The following is a 15,747-nucleotide window of genomic DNA, read 5'->3' on the forward strand; positions in this document are numbered from 1 at the left end:
CTAGGGAGAGGAGGATCCTTTGCCCACAGTCCCCCCGTGTGCTGGCACTGAGCCTGGCACCCATGCCCACCTCCCATCATGCACCACAGAGTGCCCTCATGCCCTGCGCAGCGCAGCACCACGCTGCCTCCTCCGCCAGGGGCACATTCGTGCTTCAGTCCTGCCCACCTCACCTCCCAGCTCATTCTCCCTTCCAGGCCCAACAGAGGGCAGGGTCCCAGTCCCCTGGCTTGGTTCTGTTCCTCATGGGGCCTCCAGAGTCCCTGCTCATTACTCTAGTCGTTGAGCACAACTCATTAGGCATCTCCGCCGTGCTGGTCGCCTTGGCACTGCCCTGCCTGGAGAGCATGTGGTCAGTGGGAGAGGCCTCCACACACACAAGCAGCGCTGCCCTATGGGGCAGAAGCCCAGGGCCAGGCCCGGGACAGCTTTTGAGGAGGCAGGTGGGGCCTGCTGTGTCCTGAGGAACTGGTTATTCAAGGCCAAGGGGGGCACCCTGTAGAACCGTGCTGGGGTGTGGCGGGGCATGGGCTGGGAGGTGGGCAGTGTGAGAGGAAGGCACAGACCTGGGAGAGAAAGGCGAGGTCTGGGCCTTATTTTGTGCCCCCTGCCACTCCATAAGCTGTTGACACCGGGGGCATGTCACATTCATCTCTGTAGCTCCCCTCTCCCGGCCACCTAGCACCGTGAAATTGACCCGCCTGTGAAGACCAGGGGCTGTGTCCAAGGCGCATCCTAGCAGGGCAGAGAAGTTCAGATAATAATCATTGAATGAATTAGCAACTGCCTGTGGATGCTGAGTCTCCATAGGCAGAGCTTCCAAGAATGGCACCAAAAGTGAGTGTGTGGACCCAATCGCAGAGCGGCTTCCAGAGCACTGTCGCATCGACGGTTCTGCCCGGGCCTTGCAAGAACTGTGTGGTAAATATGGTCATCTCCATGTTACACATCCAGAAGCTGACTCTGAGAAGCCAAGGGACTTGCCCAGGGTCACACAGCCAGCATGTGGAACCCTGTCATTCTGCCTCTGTAGTGCCTGTTCCTTCTGTCCACCACACGGTGACCGAGACTGTCCTTTAAGGACCTTGTCCCAGACCTGGGGCAGCGTAAGCAGGCAGTGCCAGCCCAAAGGCCAGCAGTGGCTGCAGCTGTTCCCAGGCATCCTCTGTCCTTGCCCCTGCTTCCCTCTGTCAGAGTGCTGGCAGGCTGCATGCAGGGTCCAGTGGAGCACCTGGCCTCCCCTGCAGGGCCTGGCCCAAAGCAGGAGCTCCCCAGAGAGAGACCAAAGGTCAGACCTTTTAACTTGTCTGAGATTTTCCCCCCACACTTTCGAGCCCCAGCCAGCCCTGCACCTGGCCTTCCTCCTCCTTGGCCACCCTCGCCCTACAGGGTGAGCGCTCCCCCAACCAGCTAGAGGAGGAAGCCAGGGCACCAGGGGCTGCAGACCCCACGGTGAGGATCCCATCAAAGTCCTGGTTCTCTGGCCTTGTCCGGCTTAATCACCAGCCTGGAGTGTTGCAGCCCAGGTTTCAAATACTGGCTCCTCCCAATAGCTGTGTGACCTGAACACGGCCAGCTTCTAGGGTGTACGGCGTGTGCGGTGGCCCAGGACCCCGCCCTTAGAAGGGTCCACATTGGTTTTGTGTTCTGTCTCTGTCTTGAGATTCTTAGGAATTTTTGAACAAGACCATTCCATTTTTATTTTGCACTGGGTTCCACAAATGATGTAGCTATTCCTGCCTGGACAGGCAAGGTAACTTCTCCATGCCTCTGGCGCCTGTCTGCTTTGGCACTTCCGTGTCCGCCGTGGGGCTGCTGTGAGGCCTGCTGAGGTTCGTGGGTGACAGGTGCCTTGTCCACTATGACGGGCTGTATTGTTCCATGATCTCTCCAGGTGGGGAGAGAAAGCTTTTAGAAAGAGCTCTGTAGCTCTTGTCTAGAGGCTGGGGACAGAGAGATGGGAGGGCTCCCAGGGTCCACAAGGAAATTCTGTCTTCAGCTACCTGGGACGAAGCTCTTGGAGGCCGCACTGCGTCGTCATCCTCTTCCCAGTCCCAGGCGCCTGAGCCGCCCTCCACAAGTGTGTTTCAGGGTGGGGGAGATTCCTCATGGGGCCATAATGTCAGCCCTGAGAAGGGGCAGAGGCCAGGATGGGACCCAGAGAAGGCCCATGGGTGAGAAGGAGGAAGGCCCAGAGCCCACCCCCAGCCTCCCCACCAGGCAGAGATGCCACTGCTGCAGCCACCGGGCCCGTCTGCCGCTTGTATTTGGAGGGACCCCGTGGTAAAGGCGGCCTGGCCTGCTTTCGTACTGTCTCTGAGGCAGCCGTGGCCTAATACCAGGTCTGGGTGGCCTCTGGTTCTGGGCAGCAGGAGAGGTGAGGCTGTTTTTTGAGGCTCTCAGAGATGGGGGCTGGGGCGATGCCCAGGCTGGTTGCCATGGAAGGCAGAGGCCGCCTCAGCAGCAGCACCAGAGCCTCTGCTTGGAAACTCCCAGGGACACAGTGCTCGGCCCCACCAGGCCCGCCTGTCCTGTCATTGTAGACTTCAGTCCCCAGCCCCTACTTCAGCCCAAAGGACCTAGGTCAGTTTCATTATTGCTCCCTCTACCCATCTTGCATTTATAGTGAACATCTAAAAACCTCACAACAATATGGCTGAGGTGAACACTGCAGACATGGCCATCCCTGTGCTATAGAGGAGGGATGGAGGCCCAGGCAAGAGGCTGCAGCCTGCCCCAGGCCCCAGGTGGGAAGAGGTGAGGGTGGGCCCAAGGCCAGACTGCTCCCTCCACGTGACCCTCCCTGCCTGCACAGGGCCTGACAGAGAACGTCCTGGGGACTGCTGGCTCCCAGTGCTCTTACGTGAGCCTGGCGTGGGCACGTTTCTCTGGCTGCCCAGGATGAGGCAGTGGTCTGGAGGAGGGACCATGGGAGGCAGTGACAGTCACAGGACAGCGGTGGCCTGGACACAGTAAGAGCAGGGGCTAGAGCTGGGAAGTGCTGGGGAAGCAGCAGGCCCAGGCCCTGGGTCCCAGGGGGATGGGAGGGGGCTTCGGCTTGGGGCAGGTAGGGGCAGCATTCCTGCAGCCAGGGAGCACTGGGGGAGGAGCTGCTAGAGGAGGATGATGAAGAGTCCAGTGGCACATGCTTGGTGGTAGGGCCCTGGCGCTGCCAGGTGGGTCACTGCCCACAAGGAGCCAAGGGTGCTAGACTCAGATGGAGCAGGTCCTCTCCAGCTCTGCCACTGAGGCTGCACAGCCTTGCGCTGAGTTCCTCATGCTCTGTACCAGGTCCTCTTCAGGGAAGTGGAGGGCACAGGAGCCATCAGGCTGGGAGCCTGAGAGTGGGAGGCAGAGCAGGGTCTGGCCCATGGTGACCACGTGGGAGACAGAGCAGGGCCCGGCCGTGGTGACCACGTGGCCCCTGCCGTGGATCGGGGTGGTCAGCACCCAAGAACAGGCCCTAAGGGACTAAGAGCCCCTTGTTTACATACCAGCCATAGTAAACTCGGGAGCTCTGAGGCAACTCGGGAACTCAAGCTGCCTGGTCCAGAGAGCGGGTGACCTTTCAGGTTGAGCTTCCAAGTCCCATTAGGGGCTTTAGGCAAGAGAAGAGCCTCCAGGATTCTTGGAGTCTGTTTGGCCAGTTCCATTTCTCAGGGTCACTGCCCTCAGCGCCTGCACCACACCTCACCTCCCCCTCCGCAGAGACTCAGTGCCCTCGGCCCCGAGTTTTCAGCGCCTGTCTCCCCCTACCCTCTGCACCCTGCCGTGTTCCCCCATCTCTCCAAGGCCTGAGCCTTAATTACCTCCACCTGGAAAACAGGCAGGTTTTCTGCCTGCTTCTCCAGAGAGGGACTCTCCCACAGGAAAGGCTGATAAGGCAGGAGGGGAGCGCATTGGCTCCTGGATTCGGGGGTGGGAGGCAGGAGGGGAGCCCATTGGCTCCTGGATTCGGGGGTGGGAGGCAGGAGGGGAGCCCATTGGTTCCTGGATTCAGGGGTGGGAGGCAGGAGGGGAGCCCATTGGTTCCTGGACTCGGGGGTGGGAGGCAGGAGGGGAGACCACTGGCTCCTGGATTCCGGGGTGGGAGGCAGGAGTTCCCTCTCTGGTTATCAGCCCAGGGAGGAAACTAACAAGTCAGGCGCATGTAAGCGGGTTGATTTGACCCTCACCTCCACCCTGGAAGAGAAGGCTCGTCCTTATTTCCAGGTGTGAGTGTGGAGGTGCAGCCCCAAGGGGTGGCTGCCTGAGTGGCTCTGTGAGTGACAACCAGGACTCATTTGCTGGCCTGCCCACCTCCACTGTCCTAGTAGATGGCCCAGAGGGCATAAGCCGGCCAAGTGCCAGTCATACCACCTGCATGAGCCTAAGGGAGGGTGACGCCTTCCCTCACGTGTCCAGGGCATCAGGGAGGCTCCTTGCGGAGGTGGGCCCTAAGTCAGGCCTTGAAGGATGAACAGGAGGGAGGTGTCCAAGCCCTGGGACCAGCACACTGCCATGGCAGGAGGTGGGAGGGCAAAAGACTGGTTCATAGAAACCACCGATGCCCAGCTGAGGTCCAGGATTTGAGGAGACACACAAAGGACGAGCCAGGAATAGTGTCAGAGTCAAGGCCACCCGCCTTCCACTGGCAGCTGCAGCTCATCCTACGGTGGTGACGGCTCAGCCATGAGCATGAGGAGGACGCCCACCACTGCAGCCCTGCAGAATCTCAGATGCACACTCACACTCACACACACAGGGGAATGTGCGGTTTCCCTCTCCCGCTGCACACCCCTACGAGGTGAAGCTCAAAAGGAAGGGACCATGCATTTCATTTAATTAGCACCAAGGAGTCCTGACAGCTGACAGTACATATTCATTTATTCCCCCCAGCCTGCAGAAATGCAGACCCCACAGCACAGGAACAGAGTAAACCCATTAGGGAGACCCTTCAGGGAGAAGGCACACCAGGTCCAGGAGTCCAGGTGACGCTGAGGTGAAGGCAGGCAGGGGAATCCAGGTTATGAGCGATGGGCGTCCATTGACTGTCCGCCTCCCAGCAGCAGGGAGAAGAGGGAAGCCCATGCAGCCATCCACAAGATAAAAGCCTGCCAGATGCTTGGGAAGAAACCCAGGTGGCAGAGACCCGAGGGCCGGGCGAGCCCCTGGCACCTTGGTGTACCAGTTCTGTGAGCCCCTCCTCCAGGCCTGGGGGGGATCACTCACGGCATGACAGCTTCAGTGACCTCGGTTATGCCTGAGCCACTCTAGCCCCTTTGAATTTTGGAAAAAAAAAAAAAAACAAAACACTAGACAAGCTTCAAGTGGACACAAACCAGATGCCTTTGGAATATCACTCAGTGAGAACATGCTGGGCTGAAAGCCTCATCAAGGTGATGGATGATGTGTAGGTCCTCAGAACCTCCCCTTCGGGTCCCTGGCCGGGGCCACAAGCCACTCTGTTCTGAGATGCATTTGGGGGCCCCAGTCACCTCTAAGTAACCTCCAGCCTGGACTTGGAGTCTGAGTCCAGGCAGGTCAAAGTTTTGGGAATCCAACCCTGGGCAGTTAAATATAGCCAGGCCAGTCTGGCCCCAGATAATAGTTTTAACCCTGTTGGCAGCAGCCTCTACATAAGCACAGCCCTCTGTAGTTTACAGACTCATCCTTCATCACATGCAACCCCTCAGGAACGGTGTCATTCCCCCATTTCACAGATGGGGAGCTTGAGGCTCAGAAAGGCAGCACAGCTTCCCTGGAGCCCCACAGCCAGAGAGTATATCAGAGCCAGAGCTTGAACCCAGGTCTCCTGTCTCAGAAAATCTCTCCACAGAAGGGGAAAGTCAGTGGCTTCTGCCCAAGGAGACTGAGGTCTCTGTCTCTTTCCCTTCCCAGAGACGTGTGCAGTCAATAACGGAGGATGCGACCGGACGTGCAAGGACACAGCCACCGGCGTGCGATGCAGCTGCCCCGTTGGATTCACGCTGCAGCCGGACGGGAAGACGTGCAAAGGTCAGCATGTGGAGCAGTGTGGGCACCCCTGCCTGTACTGGCCTGGCCAGGAGCCTCCGTGTGCTTGCACAGCCGGGCCCAGGGCTGGGCTGGATAGGGGCCACGTGTGGCTGCGGGAAACGACACGTGGCAATCATTTGCGTTGCTGTTGGAGAGGCCAGGAAGAGGGAGGACTGGCCAGTAGCAGAGTCCCTAGCAGGGTTCGAGAGAACACAGGTCCTACGGCACATCAGCAGGTTCCTGGGCCAAAATGGCACTGATGTCCGAGAATTTGGCTGCACACTGGGTTAAACTGTTAAGCCAGCGTCTCTACCGTGGGACTCCCTGGGCCCTCAGTGATATAGTGGCTTCCCAAGGCGGGTGGAATGTGGCATGTTTCCAAACCCCTTCACCTTTGGTTGCAGTGGGTCTTGCAGAGCTGGTGGGGACAGTCTGGTGCAGGGCCATCTGGGACACGCAGGTCTACTCATGCCAGGAAAAATAAGGACAGTGTGTCACTACTAGAGGGGGTGAGGCTGGGGGGTCCCATCTGAAAAGATAAGGACTCAGGACTTCTGCTTGCCATCGGAAAATGAGGAGTCAGGAAGATCTGAGAGTGACTGCGGTTGAAGGAAGGAGGGACGGGGCTGGGCTGCCGGTGGCTGGCAGTGAGGGAAGGCAGAAGTGTATCCTCCCACTCGTCCCCTGAGTCACCCCACAAAGACTGACCGAGTACCTCCTGGGTTGAGGGAAACAGGAAGGCTGGGGAGCTGGGAGAGGAGAACTGTCTCAAGACAGGCGTTGAGGAAGGAATAGATCAGCCCTGGAGATGAGGAGATCCAGCTACCCCCAAAGGATGGACAGAGCCCCCAAGAAGCTGTGAGCCCTGGGGCAGGGTGTTAGGCCTGAGTGCTGGAGCCCCCTGTGCTGAAGGGTGAGGGGCAGCGCTCAGTGCCCCCAGCATCGCTCCAGACCACCCTCCAATTGCCACCACCCCAGCTCTGCGCAGTACCCCCACACTCGGCCAGGAAGGGAGAGCCCAGAGAGCAGGGCGCGGAGGGGAGAGGAACTGGAACTTCCAAAGTCCAGTCAGGGAAAATATTGAAAGTGGAGGTTAGGGTGACTTAAAATAGCTTGAGGTGGGCTTTTTTTAAGCCTGTAAAAATAAATGTGTTTTTGTACAGTGTATGACTTCTTCCTTGCCAACTCGCTGGGAGGAACCGAGTGATTATTGACAGAAAAACAGTGCTTCCGCCTGTTTATTTGAAAATAAAGCCCTTCTGTGGCCACCACTCAGCCTGTTAATAGCCTCAGTGCATTCCTGGCAGGCAAGTGGGCAGGTGGGTGGCGTCTGAGTCCTCGCCACATGACTCAGTGCCAGGAGTGACTGGCCGAGGGAGCCCAAGGTCTGCGCAGATCTGGGCATCTCCACAGCCCAGTGATGGCACAGCCCGCCAGCATTTGCCTTTGGAGGGCCAGAGGGGCAAGCAGAGCTTAATTCCTCGGGCAAGGCTGGGGCTGCTGGAATGGGGTCTGGAGGCCAGGAGCCACCCTGTCTGGGCCAGGTAGAGGCCTGGTACAGGGCAGGCATGTGGCCCAAGACGGGGCTACTGGGATTGGGGCTCCCACTGCTGCCCCCTAACCATCTCTCGTAGCCCAAGGGACACTTATTTCCTTCTGCTCTGGTTCTGGCTCTGAGGGTAGTGTGGCGCTCAGGAGGGCTGTCCACAGCCCCAAGGCGACCCCCCAACCCCCGCACCACCACGTTTCCTTTTCTCTTCAAACAGTTGGGGCTCTCTCACCAGGCTGCCCCACTTGGCCCTTTGGCCAAACCTCCTCCACGGACGCCCAGCCCCGGGCCTGTGGCTGTACTCAGAACCCTTAGGGCCCTGGCTCCCACTGGCCGAGGTCAGAGACCACCTCACTTGCTCACGGAACAGGTGCGTTTTCTGGACTCCTACTGTGTATGCAGGTTCCAGTGAGAAAGGATGAGTAAGAGATGCTTCCTGCCTGTAGGGATCCTCTACTGAGTGCAGAAGACAGGTTTTCGTTTTTTAAATCACTGAGATAGTTGAGTATTACAGACTACTTGGTGTGGGATAGAGAAGTTCAGTATGGCAGGAGGCGGGGGAGGCCAGGGAAGGCTGAGGGGAAGAGGCGTTTCTCAGGCAATGGTGGGGGCAGGGGAAGCATTTTCAGCACTGTGACTGTTGCCAGAGGCCTGTGGGTTTAAGGACCTGGGACTGGGAAGGATGCAAAGGAGACGGGCCAGATGGCACAAGGCCCAGGGCTACCCTACAAGCTTAGCCAGGTCCCAGTCAGCACTGGGCAGGAGAGGCTTACGCCCAGGTTTTCATGTTGAACTGACCCTGGCCACAGTGGGGTCCCAGTAGGGTCTGGAAGAGCAGCCAGGCACAGCTGCTGTCACTCAGGTTCAAGATGGCAGTGCCAAGGCAGGACTGGCAGCAGACATAGAGAAGGCAGAGACCATACATGTCCATAGATGCCCACGTTTCAGCACCAAGGGACTGGCTAGAACTGCCCACAGGACCACCTCAGGGAGCCTGAGAAACCAGACGGTGGCCTCCAGCCCCAGGGTTGGTGTCGTTGGTATGTTCCCAGCCCTGGCTGGAGAGGCACAGGCAGGAGGATTCCCAGCAAATTGACGACCCTGGCCCCAGGGTTTGGCTCCTCGGTCAGGTGCACACCGTGATCTTGGCAGGGTCTGGGGAGGATCTCAGAGGAGGGAGTTCAAAGGCTCCATGTTTTCTGAAAGCCAAGATGTCAATGTCAAGCGAGAGGAGTGGCTGGAGAACAGAGGTCACAGCGGGCTTGGACAGCCCAGGGCTGCAAACCCTGGGCGGGCAGGGGTCACGTGGGCAGGTAGAGGCAGGGGTGGGGAAGTTGGGAGGTTTTGTCTAAATGTCGGGGACGAGGGGGGCCTGGAAGATGTGCCTAAGCCCTCGTCTCAAAGGCTCCCTGCTGGGTGCCTTGCCCATTTGGTGTTGGGAGGCAGTTATCTTGCTAATCGGTCCCTCCGAGAGGAAGGGGGTCCTGGGCCTCAAGAATAAGGATGTAGGACTGCAGCTTGCCATTGGCAAGTGAAAAGTTAGGAGAATGGGAAAGTGACTGTAGCTGAAGGAAGCAGGGAAGGGCTGAGCTGCCGGTGGCTGGCAGTGAAAGAAGGCAGACGTGTATCTTCCCTTGCTCAGCGGGAGCCTGCATTTCCCCCGGGGACACCAGCCCCTCTTCCCAGCATCTCCAGAACAATCTGGGAGAACCCCCCACCTACTGCCTGTTTCCTCTCCTCCCTCCGCAGTGCTCTGGGCCAGGCAGGCCACAGCCAGGGCTTTTACCCGAGTGGGAACAATGGTACCCTCGAGTGCCCGCCACCTGGCCAGCCCCACCCAGCAGCTGGCCCTCCCTGCTGGGCACTCTAGGATGATGCCAGCCCATGACTCCATGCCCCCTCTCTGCTCCCACCCAAAAGCCCTCCCCTACATGGTCCCCCACCTGAGATGAGCAGGAGGGAGCCAGAACCAGTGTCCTGTGCATCCCTATAGCTCACCCCATCGCCCTGCCCCCATGCACACGCACTCGAGCTCCAACCCTAGGTGATGCACCCAAATAATCCACTCAGTGACCCGAGACCCCACCCTTCCCTCAGCCCTCAGGCCCGCTCCATTGTCTGGAATCACCGTGACCCATTCGTTCATTCAGTGAGCGTTCCTGGACACTCACGCTTGGCCCTGGGGTGCGAGATAGGGACAGACACCCCCAAGTCTGTTTCCCAAGGCCCTCTCATGCCCCCAAAGGCAGGTCCCATGAAGAGGAAGCTACTGGCTCTGGAAAGAATGCAGGAAAGGCTTTCTGGAAGGGCCGTTTTTCCCAGGGCTGGGGTCAGCAGGTGAGAGTGGGGGCTGCGGCTATACTGGGTGCGGTCGCTGGAGTCCAGGCTGCCAGGGCAGCAGCCAAGCAGGCTGGAGAGAGGAGGCAAGGCAGCCTGGACGGGCTGGAAGAGAAGCACTGGGAGCCTCTGCAGAGGGAGGGCCCACGTCCTAGCAGACTTGGGAGCCTCAGAACGCTGGCCAGCAGGCAGGGACTCAACGAGATTTGTGTGTGGAAGGTGGTGCTGGCTGCCTGGTGGAGGGTGGTGGGGTGGGAACCCAGGGAGGAGTGGAAGGGAAGAGAGGTGCAGAAGCTGCACCCCAGGGGCCATGAGCCCAGCAGCCCCTTCACTATATCCTGAGGTAGTGTGAGGAGGGGGCTTCCCTCCATCCTGACCCCCAGGCAGCCAGCTACACCAGCCTGGGCCTCAGGCAAACATGCCTCCCTCTGCCTGTCTGGTTGCTATGACAGTCCCTTAGCAGACAGGCCCAGATGGGGCAGCGGATGGGGCTGGGGATCCTGGAGGGCCTGAGGCTCCACTGAGGAGGCAGGAGTGGTGAGAATGATCATGTGCTGCCCCTGTCTGCTTAGCAGCCTTAGCTCTTTTCAGTTTGCTAAGGATGCTGGGAGAGGGGATGCTAGGAGAGGCACCATTTAGCAGCCCGGTTTGCAGATGGGACCCTAAGGCTCAGAGAGGTGCCTTTCCTGCCCAACATCACACAGCCAACTGAGGCAGAGCCAAGATGGGCCTCTGTTCTTCTACCTGGGGCTTGTATCTAGAAATTCCCCATCCGCCTCTAATCCCGGGGTTGGAGGGGAAGGAATGATCCAGATTCCTAAACCTCTGCCCTGGAGCAGCACCGCCGGGCTTCATACCTCTTTCTGTGGTGGCTGCAGCGCCAGCATGATGTGCTGTAGCAGGCCCGTCTTTGGGTTCGGACGGTGCTGGCTGAGACACGGCTCCTGGTGCAGTGCTGTGGCCTCCTCTGTGAAATGGGAGCCCTGCTGTCTGCGTTGTTTTGAAGGTCACGTGAGATGATACCAGAAAGTACATGCTATGTCCCTCCCCGAGGTTCCCAGAGAGCCACGTGGGCATCTCGACCCCGCACGCCTCTAACATTCTTGACCAGAGATTTGACCTCTAATATCCTGGTTTTGTCATCGTTGGGGGACATTCCCTGGGAACACTGCTTTAGGACTCTGGGCAGGTCTCAAGTCCAGCCTGTTTGGTTTGAGGAAAGAAAAGTGAGAACGACATGGGCCGGCCTGAGGTCGGAATAGCAGTGCCAGGAAGAAGTTGCCGCTACGGGGCTCAGTGCCATCTGTAAAGTGGGGGCAGGCTTACCTTCCGCACAAGGCGGTGCCAGGTGACACTGGACGGCCCTCAGGCACCTGACCCAGCAACTACGCCCAGGATGGGCTCTGCAGGTGCTGGAATCTACGTCTGGCAGGTCTGCTGAGATGTGACCGGTGACCAATAGGCGCTGATCTTCCCATTGTCCTCTCTGGAAGGGCCTCTTCCACTGCCTCCTTTTTGCTTCTCCAAGTCAGGGTGAGACCACCGTCCTAAAAGCCAGCACTGATTATTATTATTATTTTTTTTTTCTGAGATGGAGTTTCACTCTTGTTGCCCAGGCTGGAGTGCAATGGCACGATCTTGGCCCACCGCAACCTCCGCCTCCTGGGTTCAAGCGATTCTCCTGCCTCAGCTTCCAGGTAGCTGGGATTACAGGCATGCGCCACCACACACGGCTAATTTTGTATTTTTAGTAGAGACAGGGTTTCTCCATGTTGGCCAGGCTGCTCTCGAACTCCCGACCTCAGGTGATCCGCCTGCCTCGGCCTCCTAAAGTGCTGGGATTACAGGCATGAGCCACCGTGCCTGGCCAGCACTGATTATTTTTTTAAGCCACCCTGTAGTGTAGAAATAAAACCTCTTATTTTTGTTACTCATTGCTGGAGAGAGTCTGGAGGGGGTGGCCAGCATGGGGAACTGGAGGTTGGGACCCAAGAGGAATTTGGGAGTAGCTAAGACTGTGTCCCTTGGAGAAGAAGCCCCTTGGGGACAGGGACCTCTGATGAGACAGAATGGCAGGCTGGCCCAGGGCCTAAGGGCAAAGCCTAGATGGGCCCGGCAAGGGAGCAGGTGCATGGGGGCTCACAGGAGTCAGGACTGTGCTCAGGGTGAGGAAGACATCTGTGAGGCATCGGCAGCAGGCCATGCTGTGAGGGAGAAAGCTCCCCGTCCCTGGAGGTATGCAAGCAGAGACTGACTGGCAGAGTTGCTCAGGATGGTGTCATTTATTACTCGGGATTGGGCCAGGCAACCTTCGGAGCATACTACACCTCATTCACTGCTAAGCGAAGAAGCAGCTCAAACAAACAGGCGAGGAGTCAGGCTGGGAAAATGGGGAGCGTCAGGCCCACTGCATAGCCCAGCTGCCCACTTACCTTCTGAAGCCTCTTGAACCAGGTGCTTTCCCTCTCTAAGCCTCAGTGTACTCCTCCCACAGAGGCAAAAATGCCTACTTTTTGAAAAAAGTTTCTTGAGCGCTGACCAAGCACCGGCACCGTGGAAATGTTTTCTAGTCCTCGTGATGTCCTTCAAAGTGGGTGCACTTCCTGTCTTCGCTCTGCAGACAGGAGGCCAAGGCTCAGGGGTCCAGGAGCTTGCTGAGGTCACCAGAAGTGGTGCTTGCCTGCTCCAGCCTCCCTGCTGGCCAGGCGGCCTCCCTGGACCTGCAGATGAGAGGACATGGGAGAGTCGCCGTCCCTGCTTTCTTGCCGGGCACAGCAGCCATCACTTCCTCTCTACTCAATATCGCACATCCCAGGCTTGCCAAGTCTCAGGGGAAGTGGTGAAGCTTGGGGAGCTGGCCCTTTGCAGTACAACCCAGCCCCTGCCCTGACCCCTGGGAGACAGGGCCTCCACCCCTCTGCCCAGCTGGGGAGCCAGCAGCCAGCCTGGGAAGTGGGCACCAGGCAAGTCAGAGCAGTGTCATCCCCACCGCTAGTCTGTCGTCCCCCCGCTGGTCACGCAAGCTGATTCTCCTGGCTTTCACTCCTCCATCCGCCTTGGCTCCCACAGACATCAACGAGTGCCTGGTCAACAACGGAGGCTGCGACCACTTCTGCCGCAACACCGTGGGCAGCTTCGAGTGCGGCTGCCGGAAGGGCTACAAGCTGCTCACCGATGAGCGCACCTGCCAGGGTGAGCCCCTGCCATGCCCCAGGTGGCCCTCGGGCCCAGCGGGGTAGTGCCTCTTCCAACCTCTTGGGCTGACAGGGGCTCCTAGGAGTGGAGGGGAGTGCGAATGGGGTTGGGCCCGAGGAAACGGGGTCCTTTATGACTCTAGGGGACATCCAGTCCAATCTGTTCCTTTTATTGATGGGAAACTGAGGCCCGGGAGGCTTCAACACATGTCCCAGGTGGCAGAGGGAGCCGGTGGCCAAACTCATCAGCTCACCCTGCCCCTCCCTCCCCATGTGGCCCACCGGCCTCCCAGCATCGAACTCCTCTGGCTTCGGAGGTTGGATGCTGCCATCTGTTGGAAAGCATTGCACATTGCAGGCAGGCGCTCTCGAACAATCCTCACCTGCTGGGAACAAGGAAAATGAGAAGGAGGGGTCTGGACAGAAGCCAAGAATCCCAGCCCAGGACGAGTCTAGTGGGATCCAGGATGCAGCGGGAGCCCAGAGGCTGGCAGTGCAGAGCGGGGTCGGGGAAGGCTACAGGGGAGGGTCCGTTGGTGAAATGCTTGAGGGGTGAGTAGGGATTTTCCAGGAGGAGCCAGGGAGGTAAACCCACACAGGAGATGGCACTGCCGGCCTGAGGAGGTTTAGGGGACCACAAGGAATTTGGTGGGGCCGGATGAGGCCATGAGGAAGGAGACAGGTGCCCTGTGGGCCTCACACTGGGAGAAAGTGCAGGGGGTGGGGGCACCCCATGTGGCAGGGCAGGGGCCCTCTTTCCCTGACGATGATCCAGCTGTGGTCTGGTTGTTTTGTGCCTGTGAGGTACCAGCAGTTTCGGGCAGCATGTGGCCTTGTCTGGGTACTGGGCTGTGCTTCTGCCTGTCAGTGCAGCTCGGGGGCTGGCACAGGGCAGGGTGAGGCCCTGAGGAGTGAGGGCTGTGCTCCCGCAAGGTCCCTAAGGAATGTAAAAGCCAGGGCCGGCCATCCTCAGAATCAAGTGTGCCCCGGGCCAGGCACTCCCTTCCCCAGGCTCAGCCTCTTCATCCCTGGACGGGCATTCTGGCCCTGTCCTCCTCAGGGCCTGAGGTCTGGTCAGGAGCACAGCGTCTGTCCAGGCCCTATCAGGGTTCCTCTGACTTTGACTTTGTTTCTCTATTGGCCTTGCCAAGTTCTGCAGAGGGCTGAAGAGAGCCCTTGACCTTGCATCCCAGCTGCCCCCTGAAAGAGGCAGGCGGCTGTCGAGGAGGAGGTGAGATCGCTTGTGAGGCCCTGTCCTCACCCGCCCCACCCCCACCTGTGTCTTTTTCCACGCCCTTCCAGGCTCATCTCTCTGAGGCCTTGGGGCTCTGGGCTCCACAGGTCTAGCAGGGAAGGGTCCATGCTCCTTTGCTTGGCACTCAGGGGACCCCAGACACCCCCGCAGTCCCCCTCGGGCTCCACACAAGTGAACCTGCCAGGATGGCTCCTAGGAGGGGAGGGGAGTTCAGATGGGGCTAGGCCCAAGGGAACAGGTGTGTCTCCTGGGCACCACATGCTCCTACCTCCTAGCAGCTGCCTGAATCACCCTTCCTCCACACTCATTCCCTCATTCCAGGCTGGTCCTATCCTTCAGATTTTATCCCAGGTGCCACAAGCACCAGGAGGTCCCAGATCCTCCCTGGGAGGGAGCACACTCACCTTTGAGCACCCATGCACAATTTCTTCCTTGTGTTAGTGTTTTTATAAATATGCACATATGACAAATATTTGTGAAATTACATGAGCTAATGTTTTCAAAGAATGAACTCTTAACTGTTAATATCCAAGGAGGGGCAGATTGGTGTCTGTTTTGCCTTCAGGGGTCCACATCAACTGTCCCATAACAGCCATTTTCTTCAGAATTTATGGCCAGGACAGACTTGTCTCCAGTGAACATGGTGGTTCGTTTTTTCCTTTCCAGGAGCAACCACCCCATGACCTTCCCTCTTTCCCTTTTTACCTTGGCTGCCAGGAAGCTCATCATTACCTTTCATATTCTATCAGAGCTGCCTTTTTAACCTTTATGGGTGGTATATTTCCTCTTCTCTTTTTACTTGTATGGTTTTCCTTATTTTCTCAAGAAACATCGTGGGGTGATGGGGAAAGATGCTTTGGTCAGCATCCAAGAGGCCTAGGTTTATGTCCCAAGTCAGGTGCCTCTGCAGGGCCCTGGGGCCAGCCGCAGTCTGTTTCCTGCAGGCGTGGGTTCAATACCTCTCCACCACTCCTAATCAGAGTTGACTATGAGATCGTAAAATGGCAGAGATTCATCATAATCCCCTCCATTCACAATGTTTCTGCCCTGCTCATCTCCAGAAAAGATGTGAGGTGGCTCCCAACCCAGAAACAGAAGGCTAATGGAGACACAATGGAAAGTCGAGCCGCAAGAAGGAGTCTCCCATTTGCACCTCGGCCTGGGGACTGTGTGTCCACAGATGTGCCTTGAGTGACTGAGAGTGACAGGCCGTGCCTACCTACCACTCCCTCAAACTCCTCCCCCAACTTTGTCTCCCTGTGGCCATGCAGACATCGACGAGTGCTCCTTCGAGCGGACCTGTGACCACATCTGCATCAACTCCCCGGGCAGCTTCCAGTGCCTGTGTCACCGCGGCTACATCCTCTATGGGACAACTCACTGCGGAGGTCTGCAGCCTGCCCGCCAGGGCCACC

At 58.3% G+C, this 15,747-nt stretch overlaps 1 protein-coding gene across 3 annotated transcripts in view; it reads left to right on the forward strand.

The window, feature by feature from the left end:
- Window positions 1–15,747, forward strand: part of SCUBE1 (signal peptide, CUB domain and EGF like domain containing 1) — a 143,347-nt gene that overhangs the window by 101,228 nt on the left and 26,372 nt on the right. For all 3 annotated transcript variants that reach the window (XM_073006635.1, XM_073006636.1, XM_073006637.1), the window contains 3 exons: window positions 5,881–5,997; window positions 12,953–13,075; window positions 15,604–15,720. In XM_073006635.1, coding sequence (XP_072862736.1) covers window positions 5,881–5,997; window positions 12,953–13,075; window positions 15,604–15,720 — 357 coding nt within the window. The remainder of the gene's footprint in view (window positions 1–5,880; window positions 5,998–12,952; window positions 13,076–15,603; window positions 15,721–15,747) is intronic.

This window comes from Chlorocebus sabaeus, chromosome 19 (genome assembly GCF_047675955.1).
Source record: "Chlorocebus sabaeus isolate Y175 chromosome 19, mChlSab1.0.hap1, whole genome shotgun sequence".
Taxonomy (NCBI): domain Eukaryota; kingdom Metazoa; phylum Chordata; class Mammalia; order Primates; family Cercopithecidae; genus Chlorocebus; species Chlorocebus sabaeus.